Source organism: Carcharhinus amblyrhynchos, chromosome 2, assembly GCF_965287045.1.
Source record: "Carcharhinus amblyrhynchos chromosome 2, sCarAmb.v2.hapA, whole genome shotgun sequence".
Taxonomy (NCBI): Eukaryota; Metazoa; Chordata; class Chondrichthyes; order Carcharhiniformes; family Carcharhinidae; genus Carcharhinus; species Carcharhinus amblyrhynchos.
The window spans coordinates 2,606,425-2,620,266 of record NC_137325.1 but is presented as its reverse complement, the minus strand read 5'-3'; the positions used below and the strand labels follow the sequence as shown (position 1 = coordinate 2,620,266).

The window sequence follows — 13,842 nt, the reverse complement described above, 5'->3', positions numbered from 1 at the left end:
ATTGCACGTTCAGAATAATTTATTAACTCAACTTTATCAGAAATAATAATAGCTGCAAACATAAATTGTTCCTTGCCATTATCTGTAATGTAGCTTTACCACACGATCATGTTTATTTAGTGTGCAATGATGTTTTTCACTCAAATAATTACTCAAAACTACAAAGTGCAGCATAAGGATTAGTCTTTCATCCCCACGATAAAAAAAGAATTTTTACACATCTTGACTTGCTTTTGAAGCCTGTTCCATGTTAATATGATCCAACTGGAAAAGTTTAGAAGTCACAGATGTTGGTGAACCTCATGTGGTTCTGCAGTCTGGAATTGCAGATTCCTGAACCAGGATATAATTGTTATAGTTCTGGATTAGCTTTACAGTCCATGAATTGTGACTCAGAAATGAGGAAGGCTCCATTGAGTCAGGGTTAACTTTGATAAGAATACCAAGCAGGGACGGATTGTCTGTCACTGTGGGCCCAAGGTGGAAGAATTTGCTATCCAGTTTCAGTGTGGTGTCAGTTTGTGTGATTGGGGTAGAGATGCCACAGTTTGTCCATTACCATTGTTTTTTTTTGACGCTGATAGTTTGGGGATGTATGTTGCAGGAGATACAGTCCATCAGTTTGCTGTGGGTGACAATTTGAGCATTATTATTTGGAAGGGTTTTCTGATTAGGACAATGCGGTTTTGTCTTCACTTTCAGTCTTGACAGATTGTGGACCTTTCCGTATGACTTAACTCTATATCTTAGGGAAGGCAAAGGTCAGGAGCGTGGAGAAGGTACCAAACAGCATGTGGGCTAGGACACTGCCTTGTTTCACTCCACTCTTCACTCTGAAACTGTCAGAAGCAGAACCATCCACCTGGACAGTGCAGAGTATGTTGCCATTGAAAGAGTGCAGGAGGCTGAGGAATATATATTGCAAAGCTGTGTTCTGCCAACAGTGTTAAATACCTTAGTGAGATCTACAAAGGTAAGGTAAAGAGGCAATTCCTGTTCCCTACCATTCTCCTGGCATAAGGAGAAGATCATGTACACAGTCGATCTGCTGGTGATGGAAAGTGCACTGTGAGTCCGAGTACTCCTGCTCTGCAAGTAGAGACTGTGTTTTAAATATGGCTCCAGGGATGGTGGGTCTGATGTATAAGGGGAGATTGACGAGCTTAGGATTGTTTTTGCTGGAGTTCAGACAAATGAGGGAGGATCTCATAGAGACCCATAACATTCCTACAGGGAGGATATTCTTGATGGTGGGGGAGTCCAGAAGCAGAGGTCACAGTCTGAGGATTCAGGGTAGAACATTTTGGAAGGAGGGTGAGGTGACATTTCTTCATGGAGAGTGATGAGGAATTTTGTGGATGGGCTATTTTGCCAAATATATTGCAAAGCTCTGTTCTGCTAACAGTGGTGAGCCTGTGGAATTCATTACCACAGGAAGTAGTTGATGCCAAAACATTGAATGTATTCAAGAGATGGCTGGATATAGCACTCGGGGTACAAAGAACAACACAGCACGGGAAACAGGCCCTTCGGCCCAACGAGCCCGCGCCGCCATCTTAACAAAGCATTTTTCCTACCCCTCCCTTGACCTGTGTCTATGCTTATGGTACCCCCATTGGAAACCAGATTCAGGGGAGAATAATTTAGGGACAATTTGCTACACCAATCAGCCTGAGAGCACATCTTTGGGGTGTGGGAGGAAACCGGAGCACCTGGAGGAAACCCACACAACCACAGGGCGAATGCGCAAACTCCCACAGGCACAGGCCCAAATCCATGTATCTGCACAGCTAGCAGTGATAGTCACTGAGATGTTGTGGTGAATGGGATCAAAGGTTATGGGGAGAAAGCAGGATTAGGCTGTTGAGTTGGATGTTCAGCTATGATTGTAATAAATGGCAGAGCAGGCTCGAAGGGCCAAATGGCCTCCTCCTGCGCCTATCTTCTATGTCTATGTCTAATACCTTCCTTGTGATGCTAAGGAGAGCGGTCTATTCTGTCACTTATTTTATCGTGAGTTTGGATTATGAGATCTGAATATACACAGTAGGAACGTGCATGGGATCACACCAAACTGATCCTTCGTCCAAATTGATGGATTATATTGCACCTTGAGCTATGGCTGTGGAAGATGGCTGCCTTCCACATTGTTAGCCATCTGTAAAACACGCTTAGTAATTTCCATCCACACTGCCTGCGGGATATTGCGGGTATCCTGGCAAGACGGAATCATGAACGAAGATGTCTTCTCAAAGGTGAAGCTTCCAAATAGAGATAGCTTCAGTGGATTAGGCAAACCCACAGAATGGAAGATGCTGCATAGCCAAGGGCCTCCTTCAGCAGGTGGGAAAGTGGAACTGAACCACTATCAGATCAGCCATGGTCTTATTGAATGGCGGGGCATGCTCAAGGGGCTGGATGGCCCACTCCTGCTCCTATTTCTTATGTTCTGGTGGAATAGCCAGAGTCAGCCAACCAATTTGGCACCAAATGTTGAAAAAACCCATCTGGTTCACTAATGTGAGGGAAGGAAATCTCCTGACCTCACCAGGTCTGGCCTACATGTGACTCCAGAGCCGCAGCAATGTGATTGGCTATCAACTGCCCTCAGGCAACTCGGGATGGGCAATAAATTCTGGCCAGCCAGCGATGCCCATGACCCACGAATGAATAAAACAAAACCCCAAGGCTCTGCTTCAAGTGTTCTTGCACCGTGGGACATGAAGACACTAAAGTAGGTGGGAGTCACCTGCTGGCAGAAGAGAGAAATTGTGACTCTTTTGGGCTGGAGGTCATGGCCACACTGGCAGCAGCAGCTCAGTTACAGACACGAATGTCGAAACAACAATCCACAACATCACATGGCAGTATCCTGAGCTTGGGCAGGACCTGTCCACAAAGATCGATCTTCACATCATCAGCAACGAGGCACCAATTGAAGGCAGTGCATCTAATGGATTGTTTTTGATAAGTCCATCGTCTCTGATGAATAAAACAATACAATAAATATACAATAAATGGCAGAACCCTTAAGAGTATTGATAGGCAAAAGGATCTGGGTTTACAGGTGCACAGGTCACCAAAATTGGCAATGCAGGTGGAGAAGAAAGCCAAGAAGGCATACACCATGCTTATCTTCATCGGCCAGGGCACTGAGTTTAAAAATTGGCATATTATGTTGCAGTTTTATAGGGCCTTAGTTAGGCCACACTTGGAATATGGTGTTCAATTCTGGTTACCAGAAGGATGTGGAGGCTTTGAACAGATACAAGAAAGATTTACCAGGATGTTGCCCGATATGGAGGGCATTAGCTATGAGGAGCAGTTGGAAAAATTTGGTTTGTTCTCACTGAAACAATGGAGGTTGAGGGGCGACCTGACAGAAGTCTACAAGATTATGAGGAACATGGACAGAGTGGATAGTCAGAAGCTTTTTCCCAGGGTGGAAGAGTCAATTACTAGGGGGCAGAGGTTTAAGGTGTGAGGGGCAAGGTTTAAAGGAGATGTATGAGGCAGTTTTTTTTATAGTCGGTGGTGGGTGCCTGGATGTCGCTGCTGGGGGAGATAATGTAAGCAAATACAATAGTGACTTTTAAGGATCATCTTGACAAATACATGAATAGGATGTGAATGGAGGGGTACGGTCCCCGGAAGGGTAGGGGGTTTTAGTTAAGTCGGGCAGCATGGCCAGCGCAGGCTTGGAGGGCCTAAGGGCCTGTTCCTGTGCTGTAATTTTCTTTGTTCTTTATAATACCTAAAAATAATAACAGCATGATTTTAAGAGGGCCCCTTTTGACTATCAGTTTATGGATCAACAGTAGCAAGTTATTAATATATTTATCAAATGTCATCTGTTTCAGAACCAGTTCAGTTGTATTCAAAGAGTTTGTATTTGATGGAACATGAAAGCAGTGAGATAAAAGTCTAAGGGGATACAGAATATGGCCTTGTACTTTATAACCAAAAATCAAGCAATTTTCTCTGCAAAAAAAAGTCACAGTGGAATGAATAATTACTCAATTTTTTCCTGACCTTTTACTGCTGAATCTCTTCATCAGAATTAATTTATTAAAGGAATTGCGATGGCAAATATATTCGGAGGCAAAATCATAGAAGGAAAATTATTTAAAGCTGCAAATGTATCTCTTTTGCATGTGTTATGCAAATAAATTTTGCTGCAATTGAAATAAGATCTTATTAAGAACATAAAAACATAAGAAATAGGAGCAGGAGTAGGCCATCTGGCCCTTCGAGCCCGCCCCGCCATTCAATAAGATCATGGCTGATCTGTCGTGGCTCATTCCACTTTCCCGCCCTCTCCCCATAACCCTTAATCCCCCCTCTTATCAAAAACCCATCAACCCGCGTCTTAAAAATATTTAGCGAGGCAGCCTCCACCACCTCAACAGGCAGAGAATTCCAGAGATTCACCACCCTTTGAGTGAAGAAGTTCCTCCTCAACTCCGTTCTAAACCGCCCCCCCTTTATCTTGAGGCTGTGCCCCCTAGTCCTACTGTCCTTTCTGAGCGGGAAGAGTCTCTCCACCTCTATCCTATCCATCCCATTCATCATCTTATACGTCTCAATGAGATCTCCCCTCATTCTTCTAAACTCTAACGAGTACAAGCCCAGTTTATTCAGCCTCTCCTCATAGCTCAACCCCCTCAACTCCGGTATCAGCCTAGTAAACCTCCTCTGCACTCCCTCCAAGGCCAAAATATCCTTGCGTAAGTACAGCGCCCAAAACTGCACACAGTACTCCAGCTGCGGTCTCACCAATGCCCTATACAGCCGCAGCAAGACCTCCCTACTTTTATATTCAATCCCCCTCGCAATGAAGGCCAGCATCCCATTCGCCTTCCTGACCACCTGCTGCACCTGCAGGCTGGGTTTTTGCGACTCATGCACAAGGACCCCGAGGTCCCTCTGCACCGTCGCCTGCTGCAGTATTTCTCCACGTAAGTAATAATCCTTCCTACCATTATTCCTACCAAAGTGGACCACCTCACACTTGCCAACATTAAATTCCATTTGCCAGTTCCTGGCCCATTCGCCCATGTTCTACCCATATGTGTTTGGACACCTTTCCCTGTTCTTTGTATCATGGAGGAAGGGCACATTTTGCTTGTGCAGTGCCTGCATATGAATTATGACCAATACGTTGATAATATGATCTTAATCTAGCTTCTCCTGCAGCCACAATATTAGCCTGTACCCCAGGAGTAGAGGATACAATACAAATAAAATTCAAACATTTTTCTTAAACTGGAAGGAATGATTTTCTTGCATCATAAGTTGCTAGTTTGTTCCCAGCCACCTGTAAAAACTAGAAATCGAGTTTAAATTGATGAATTAGCATTTACTGAACAACACAAATTAACACTTGGGACGACACGGTAGCACAGTGGTTAGCATTGCTGCCTCATAGTGCCAGGGACCCAGGTTCGATTCCCCGCTTGGGTCACTGTCTGTGTGGAGTTTGAACATTCTCCCCGCATCTGCGTGGGTCTCCTCCGGGTGCTCCGGTTTCTTCCCGCAGTCCAAAGGTGAGTGGGTTAAGTGGATTGGCTATGCTATACTGTCCCTTAGTGTCAGGGGACTGTCTAGGGTAAATGCATGGGGTTATGGGGATAGGGCCAGTGCGGGATTGTAATCGGTGCAGACTCGCTGAGTCGAGTGGCTTCCTTCTGCACTGAAGGATTTTATGAACACTTATTGTCTCTGATTTAAAATAAATTTGTTGTGGGCAAAAGTGCACTTTAGAGTAAAGATGCAATAAAGTGTAATTGCTCCTTTCTCAGAGCTAGTCTGAGTGAGCGAAAGGATTAATGTATCAAAATAAACTTAGCTAAAGTTGTCTCACTATAATCGTCAGAAATAAATGGTCACATTTAACTGCATTCATGCTTTGCTAATCTTTTGCTGCTCTACGGAGTGAATGTTTCAAACCATTACATTTAAAGCACTAGGAGATGATAATAAAGGGAGATTCCTTGCTGAAGACTAACGTGTAATAGTGTATTTAAAAACCATGTAATGCCTTATCTGTGACTAAATGCCATTTCTCATTTCACTACTCAGCAGTTATCTTGAGCTTGTATAAAAATACCTTGTACAGACCATTGCAAATGCCTAATGCTCAGTGATTACAAGAAGCACATAATGGTGCAATAGGCCTTCGTACTTACGCTGGAAAAAGGCCTCAGCACAACATTGTACTGTGGAGATTACCCAAATGGTTCAAGGCGACATCCGACTGCCACTTTCTGAGGGACAACTGAGGGCAGGCTGTAAATGATGGGCTTGTCAGCAATGTCACATCCCATGAATGAATGTGTTGCTACGTCAGAAGTGTTCTGTCTCAATAGTTTTTCACCATTTTTATTATTTGCTTCCTGTTTTTTAACATTACTTTTTTTTTGATGTATCACAGACAACACAGCTGGAATTTTACCCAAGAAAAATGGCTACAGTCGCAGGCAACTGGAGCTCTATTTCCTTCCTGTTGTGATCTCCGACAGTGGTTACCCCATCCAAAGCAGCACAAACACATTGACTATTCGAGTCTGCGGATGTGATGTGGACGGCACGATCTTGTCTTGCAATGTTGAAGCAATCTTCCTGCCCGTGGGCTTGAGCACAGAGGCATTGATAGCAATCCTGCTTTGCATCATTATTCTCCTCGGTGAGTCTAACCCCGTTCCATGTTACTATAGCGATGCTCAGTCACCAATGACATTTAATAAATTAAAATTAAAATGCCAGTTGACATTAGAGTTCTTTGGTATAGTTAGCTATATATCGATAAGGATCCTACCTGCAGCTTAGTCATGTGTTTCCACAGAAACCAAAGGAGAAATGGGAACACTTTTAATTATGCAGTTAACATAGATTTTTATTAAATCAATCTTGAGCCTCACAGTTCAAGAGGTTTGCTTGGCTTTGACATCTCAAACTGAAGGTGAATTAACAGTATAACCATCCTGCCTATCTCTGCAATCCTCTCCAACCCCACAAGCTTCCAGATTTCTGCACTCTCCTAATTCTGCCCCCTAAAGCATCCTTGTTTTTAATGACTCTGCCATTCGTGGTTATGCCTTCAGCTGCCTGAGCCCTAGGCTTAAGAATCTCCTTTCAAAATCTCCCTGCCACTTCACCAGTTAAAGTTTATTTATTAGTCACAAGTAGGCTTACATTCACACTGCGATGAAGTTACCGTGAAATTCCACTAGCCGCCACACTCTGGCACCTGTTCGGATTTACTGAGGGAGAACTTAGCATGGCCAATCCACCTAACCATCTTTGGACAGTGGGAGAAAACTGGAGCATGCAGAGAAAACTCATGTAGACATGGAGAGAATGTGCAAACTCCACACAGGCAGTGATCCAAGCCGGGAATCGAACCCAGCTCCCTGGGGCTGTGAAGCAGCGATGCGCCATATTTCCTCCTTTAGGATGCTTCTTAAGATCTACCTCTCTGATCAAGCTCTTGACCATCTATCCTGAAATATTTAGATGTCAAATCTTGATTCATAACACCCCCTTGAAGCACACCGGGATATTTTACGATGTTAATGATATATTAACGACCCACCACAGCAGAATTTAAATTCAATTAATAATCTGGAATTGAAAAGTAGCCATTAATAATGGTAACCATGAAATGATTGTCATAAAAAAAACTGGTTCATTAATTTCCTTTAGAGAAAGAAATCTGCTATCCTTACCTGGATTGGCCTACATCTGACTCCAATTTGGTTGACTTGATGATTGGACAGCACAGTGGCACAGTGGTTAGCACTGCTGCCTCACAGTGCCAGGGATCTGGATTTGATTCCCCGCTTGGGTTATGGTCTGTGTGCACTTTGCATGTTCTCCCTGTGTCTGCGTAGGTTTCCTCCGGGTGCTCCAGTTTCCCCCCCAACAGTTCAAAGATGTGCGGAGTAGGTTGATTGGCCATGCTAAACTGAATCTAGTGTCGGGGGGGGTGGTATACAGGGTAAATATGTGGGGTTATGTGGGGATAGGCTCTGGGTGAGATTGTTGTTGGTGCAGGCTCGATGGGCTGAATGGCCTCCTTCTTCACTGTAGGATTCTATGATTCTATGACTCCTCACTGGCCCCTGAAAAGTTGTGCCAAGACATTTAATTCAAGGACACTTAGTGATGGACAACAAATGCCAGCCTTGCCAGCGATGCCCACATCCCATGGTAGATTATAAAGAAAATCATGTGTGCATGGTAGTTACAAACTTTGGCCCTCCTCGTGATGAAAGCAGATTATTTTTATGTTTATTGTGAAGTCGCAATTCATTTTTAAACTTGCTCCAACTTTCGCAGTGATCGTGGTGCTGTTTGTGGCATTAAGGAGACAAAAAAAGAAGGAAATCTGTATGACCTCCAAAGAAGATATCAGAGACAACGTAATCAGTTATGACGATGAAGGAGGTGGTGAAGAGGACACTCAGGCCTTTGACATTAGTACGCTGAGAAAGCCTGACTTGATAGAAGACATGCAGTTACGCAGAGATGTCAAACCAGAGACCCATCAGCCACAGCGACAGACCATAATAATACGCAACAATACCAATATCAGAGACTTCATTGACCAGAGATTGCAGGAGAATGATACAGATCCCAGTGCACCTCCTTATGACTCCCTGGTGACGTATGCTTATGAAGGAAATTGTTCCAGAGCTGAATCCCTCAGCTCTTTGGAATCAGTTACCGCGGACACAGATCTGGATTACGATTACCTCACTAACTGGGGACCTCACTTCAAAAAACTCGCAGACCTTTATTCACAAGAGAAAACTAACAGCCAACAAAATATTACCGAGTGACAGTAAATCTGCGGTCTGGTAAACTTGAGGACAAAGATGAGTCTTCTCTTTTTTTTAATGGCTGCCATTGTTACTTGCTATGTCAACTATTGTTTTACTGTGAGATAGTTTTATTAGGTACCACAAAGATTTGACTTGTAAGATTGTCGTGAAATTGGAGAGAGGCAGGCTCGAGCAGTGTTTTTGAAACGTGTTGGCCATACAATTGTAAGTGATAAGGAAAAAAAAAGCTGCAGGTTTTTCTGTAACCTTAACTGAAGTGCCTCAAAGAACTTTGAACACTGCAGATGTTTATGCTCTCCAGTAAGAGTGTCAGTTTTTATTATACAACTAAAAGGTGTTCTTAACTTGAATTAAATGACATTTACTTCAATAAAAGAAGCAATGGTATAGATATAGGTGTTTTGTGTTGTATCGATTGCTGATTTGGACCCAAGGTCTGCAACTAAGAAATGCATTGATGACTAATAAGTGTACAATTTCTCCCCTGTCATTCTTCCCTCCAGTTCTCTAATATGTCTCTGATTGTCAATCATAACCTTTCAATTGGAAGTATATGACAGTTAACATAACAGATTTTGCCACAACTCCTGCCATTCTGCTATGATTAACTGGCAAGGAATGTGTTATAATGGAATGGAATTGGATCTGACAGTTTCTTTCTCTGTCAAGCTGTGTATCTGAGAGCAAACTAAACTCACAATAAAAAGTCATGTCAGTCAAAAGTTTATAAATAAGCTCAAAAGCGAGAACTTCGATGAGCTGTCCAAAGCACTATTGCTAAAGCCATTCTTCAGCCGACAAAGATGTCAACAAAATATTGCTGTGAGTTATTTCTCAATGATTTTATATATTTGCAAAACTTTTTTCATTACACCTCGATATCAACCTCAACATATCCTGCAGATGGGGGTGTTGTCCAGCGGTCCTGGGTAGATAAATACTGAGGGCCAAATGTGACATTGCAACATGCTAATCGGGCCACATGAGAGTTGGGTGCAGATACAGTTGTGACAGTGGGAGAGAGAGAGGAGGCAATGTAAAGTCGAGAGACTTTGGGAGATGGAGGACCTTGTTAGAGTTTGGGAAGAGTTGTGAGAACAGGGAAGATTGTTTTTCTTTCACTATCGTTTTTCAGGTTCTGATGGGGGCAACTTTGGGTCCTTGGAACCCATTACTGTAGGTCATGCCCTCCAAATCAGCAATAAAAGAAAGCACTTGTCATGGGGACTCTTAACTGATTCGCGGGCTGTCCTGCCAAAGTCTTCGCTCAACACTGCTGCCTTGTAACAGGAGGAACCTGTGAACCCCAATTACTCATGGGGTCATGACCCATAATTTGGAAATCCCTCGCTTTGGATGTCAGTCCATCGTCATAATACGGTACAGAAGAGAGTCCAGAGAGACATAAGAAGGACAGCAGGAAAGACAAGTGTAGGCTGCAAGTAATCCATGGGTTGCGTGGTGAACACCAATGCTGTAGATAGCCAATCCATGTACTAGAGGTCAATTATGAAACCAATCCACAAATGAACAATTTGAAGATAGTCTATGAGAATGAAGTTGTCTGGGGATGAATACTGGCTGCAGGACACTGGAGAGGACTCTTCAACTCGACTTCAAATAGTGATAGTGGATCCAAGAGTCTCGGCAAGGAAGACCACATTCGGATTCCAGCACTTCAGACAATGGAGCAATCCCACAACTTTTTGACGCGGGGATGAGAGCTCTGCACCACTGAGGTCGGACTGACAGGTGGGAAGTGTTCACTTTGTGAATATCTCATTAGGTGAGTGACCATTAGATTATTAAATGTGTGAATGTCATGAATAAGTGATCTTTGCCAATTATTGAGAATTTCAAAACGCAAGATTGTTATGAGTTCCAACTTATAGCTAATGGAGCCACCGAGGTTTCTGCTCTGATGCTTTGATTGACAGGCGCAGTAGTTTGAGTGCTCATTTATGAGATGGGGAGGTAATTTAAACAATGGGTGACAGGGTAAAGTACATAATATTGGCTTGATAACCCATTAAATCCCTTTCCCAATGGAACAGACAGCAGGAGAGGAATTTAATGAGTAGTTGCACCGATAGAGAACATTTTTATAATTTATTTCATTATTTCAGATTTTAGTTAAAAGGCAGCAATATGGTAAACACTTCTGTTGTGCATCTTGCAAAATATTAATATATTTGCAATACTGATTTTACTTATTCCATTTATTGTCTGCTTTGTGCGACTGAATGCTTCTTAATTCCCCTCAAAGAATAAAGAGTCATCTATATTATCCTCAGGTTGGAGTCACATACAGGCCAGACAATACAAGCAGCTTTCTGTCCCAACAAAGGTTAGTTTGAATAGTAATCTGATAGCAGCAATATCACTTCTGCTGATACCAACTTTTTATAAACGTATCTTTCCAAAAAAACTTAACTCAAAATCAGATCTTAAAATTTCATGGTAAAACTTTTGACTTTCATACCCTGCATTACTGGCCCAGCAACATAACACTATCCCATCCTACTGGGGCAGCACAGTGGTTAGCATTGCTATCTCACAGCGCCAGGGATCCGGATTTGATTCCCAGCTTGGGTCATTGCCTGTGTGGAGTCTGCACATTCTCCCCATGTCTGCATGGGTTTCCTCCATGTGCTCTGGTTTCCTCCCACTGTCTGAAAGACGTGCTGGTTAGGTGCATTGCCCGTGATAAATTCTCCCTCAGTATACCCGAACAGATGCAGGAGTGTGGCGACTGGAGGATTTTCACATTAACTTCATTGCAGTGTTAATGTATGTCTACTTACATAGAACCTAGGACATAGAACACTACAGCACAAACAGACCCGTCGGCCCACAAGTTGTGCCGATCATATCCATACCTACCAGACCTATCTATAACTCTCAGTCCCATTAAATCCCATGTACTCATCCAGAAGTCTCTTAAAAGATCTCAATGAGTTCGCCTCTACCACCACCGACGGCAGCCGATTCCACTCACTCACCACCCTCTGAGTGAAAAACTTACCCCTGACATCTCCTCTGTACCTGCTCCCCAGCACCTTAAACTTGTATCCTCTCGTAGTGACCATTTCAGCCCTGGGCATTGTACTTGTACAATGTACCTGTACTTGTGACAATAATAAATAAATCTTTTTTAAAAAGGCACTCTGAACCAATTAGGTTATTGCTAGCTCACGTGTCCAATATCACATATTTGATCACTCTGTCAGTGAATGTAGAATCATGTTGTTTCGTAGTCATGTTATCTCTGGTGTTTCCTCACTGGGAGCTTTGCAGAGAAACCGGGGCTCTTTAAGAGACCAACCAAGTGACATCACTGATGATGTCATTAGCCATACGGTGGGCAAATGGACAGCTTATCTTGGTAGCGTGCAGTCTTAATGTCCTTTTAATAAAACTCTTTGTTTGTTTGAAACTTCAAAGCCTGCAATCTATCTTCTAAAACCAACATTTAGAAAACATGCAAACTCTCTAAACAGAAATAAAGGGGAAAAAGTTTGACCACGTTGTAGACAGAAAAATAAGTTATTGAAATCATCGCTACACACAAGCCGACAACAGGGGGTGCCAAACAGCTATCTCAGCCATCAGAGGAACTGAAAAATAATCAAAGATTCTGGAGAAAACAACTTTGGGAAGAAGCTCGCTACGTGCTCTGCTCAAAGAGATCTGTAATTGTACCGGGAACACTGTGAATAGCAAGTACCCTGCAACAAGAGGTGGGGGTGTAGTAAAACATGAAAGGAAATGGGCTGAGATCAGGTTTACCTTGTATTGGGAGTAGGGAAGCAAGGTGGTGCCAAACACTATGCAACACATCATGCCCAGGCAGACCCTTTCCATTGTAAAAGTGGCAGGAGATCTTGGCATCGTGTGACCTTTCAATGAGAATAGAGAGTGACGGAGCTCGTACAGAGAAGTTCAAATATTTTATCCAGATGAAAAAGATAGCGACAGATAGAATAGTCCAACTTTCCTGAGTGTGGTGTGGGGAAAGCATTTAACCTCCTCAGAAGCCTGAGTCAACCAGAAAAGCATGGCACAGGAACCTACAGTGAAACATTGGAAATATTTCAGGGCTACTATTCACCAAAACCTTTCATCATCACTAAGAGATTTAGGTTCCATAAGTAGAGCTAACAAGAAGGTAAATCAATCCCATCATTTGTAGCTAGGTTGAAGGGACTGGCTGAATACTGAATTCAGGGATGTCTTGAATGACACCATCGGAGATAGATTACTCTGTGACTTAAGGAGCAACCTGATTCGAAAGCGGTTGTCAACAGAAAGCATCCTATCCCTCAAGAAAGCATCAAGATTTGCTGTATCCATGGAATTAGCAGCCAAAGATGTTCAACAGTTGAGCTTGAGCACAAGAATTCGTAAATGTGAATTTATGAAACTCGTGACCCCAAAGAGCAGTGGACGCAGGGACAGTGAGTAAACTTAGGGAGGAGTTAGACAGATTTTTAATTGGTAATGGGTTGAAAGGTTATGGAGAGAAGGCAGGAAAATGGGGATAAGGAGCATATCAGTTATGTTGGAATGGCGGAGCAGACTCGATGGGCCGAATGGCCTAATTCTGCTGCTATGTCTTATGAACTTATGAAGATGTCAGCCATAAGTCAAACACAGTCACAGACCCACAATTGCCATAAGTGTGTAAAAACTGGGCACTCAGAAGAAGATTTTTGGTGCAAAAACACCAGGTGCAGGAAATATGGCAAAAAGGGCACATTGAATGCAGAAAGCAAAAGCCTAATCTATCAAATAGAAAGCTAAGTGAGGGAAAAAGTATCTATATTGTACAAAATGGGCACAAAAGTGAACTTGAGTCACAATTTGAAGATGATCTGCCATTAAACATGCTGACAATTGCTGGTGCACCGAAACATTACTGTCGTTACTGGACGGACAGCCAGTAAAATGGAGATGGACACTGGAGCTGCAGTTTCATTAGTACCAGAAACAGTTT

The 13,842-nt window shown here is 43.0% G+C and overlaps 1 protein-coding gene across 2 annotated transcripts in view; it reads left to right on the top strand.

Annotated features, from left to right (window-relative positions):
• LOC145360102 (cadherin-12-like) overlaps nt 1-9,161 on the top strand; it is a 547,570-nt gene extending 538,409 nt beyond the window's left edge. For both annotated transcript variants that reach the window (XM_080215073.1, XM_080215065.1), the window contains 2 exons: nt 6,434-6,685; nt 8,341-9,161. In XM_080215073.1, the coding sequence (XP_080071199.1) occupies nt 6,434-6,685; nt 8,341-8,843 (755 nt within the window). In that variant the 3' untranslated portion in view covers nt 8,844-9,161. The remainder of the gene's footprint in view (nt 1-6,433; nt 6,686-8,340) is intronic.
• Nucleotides 9,162-13,842: the final 4,681 nt, after the last annotated feature.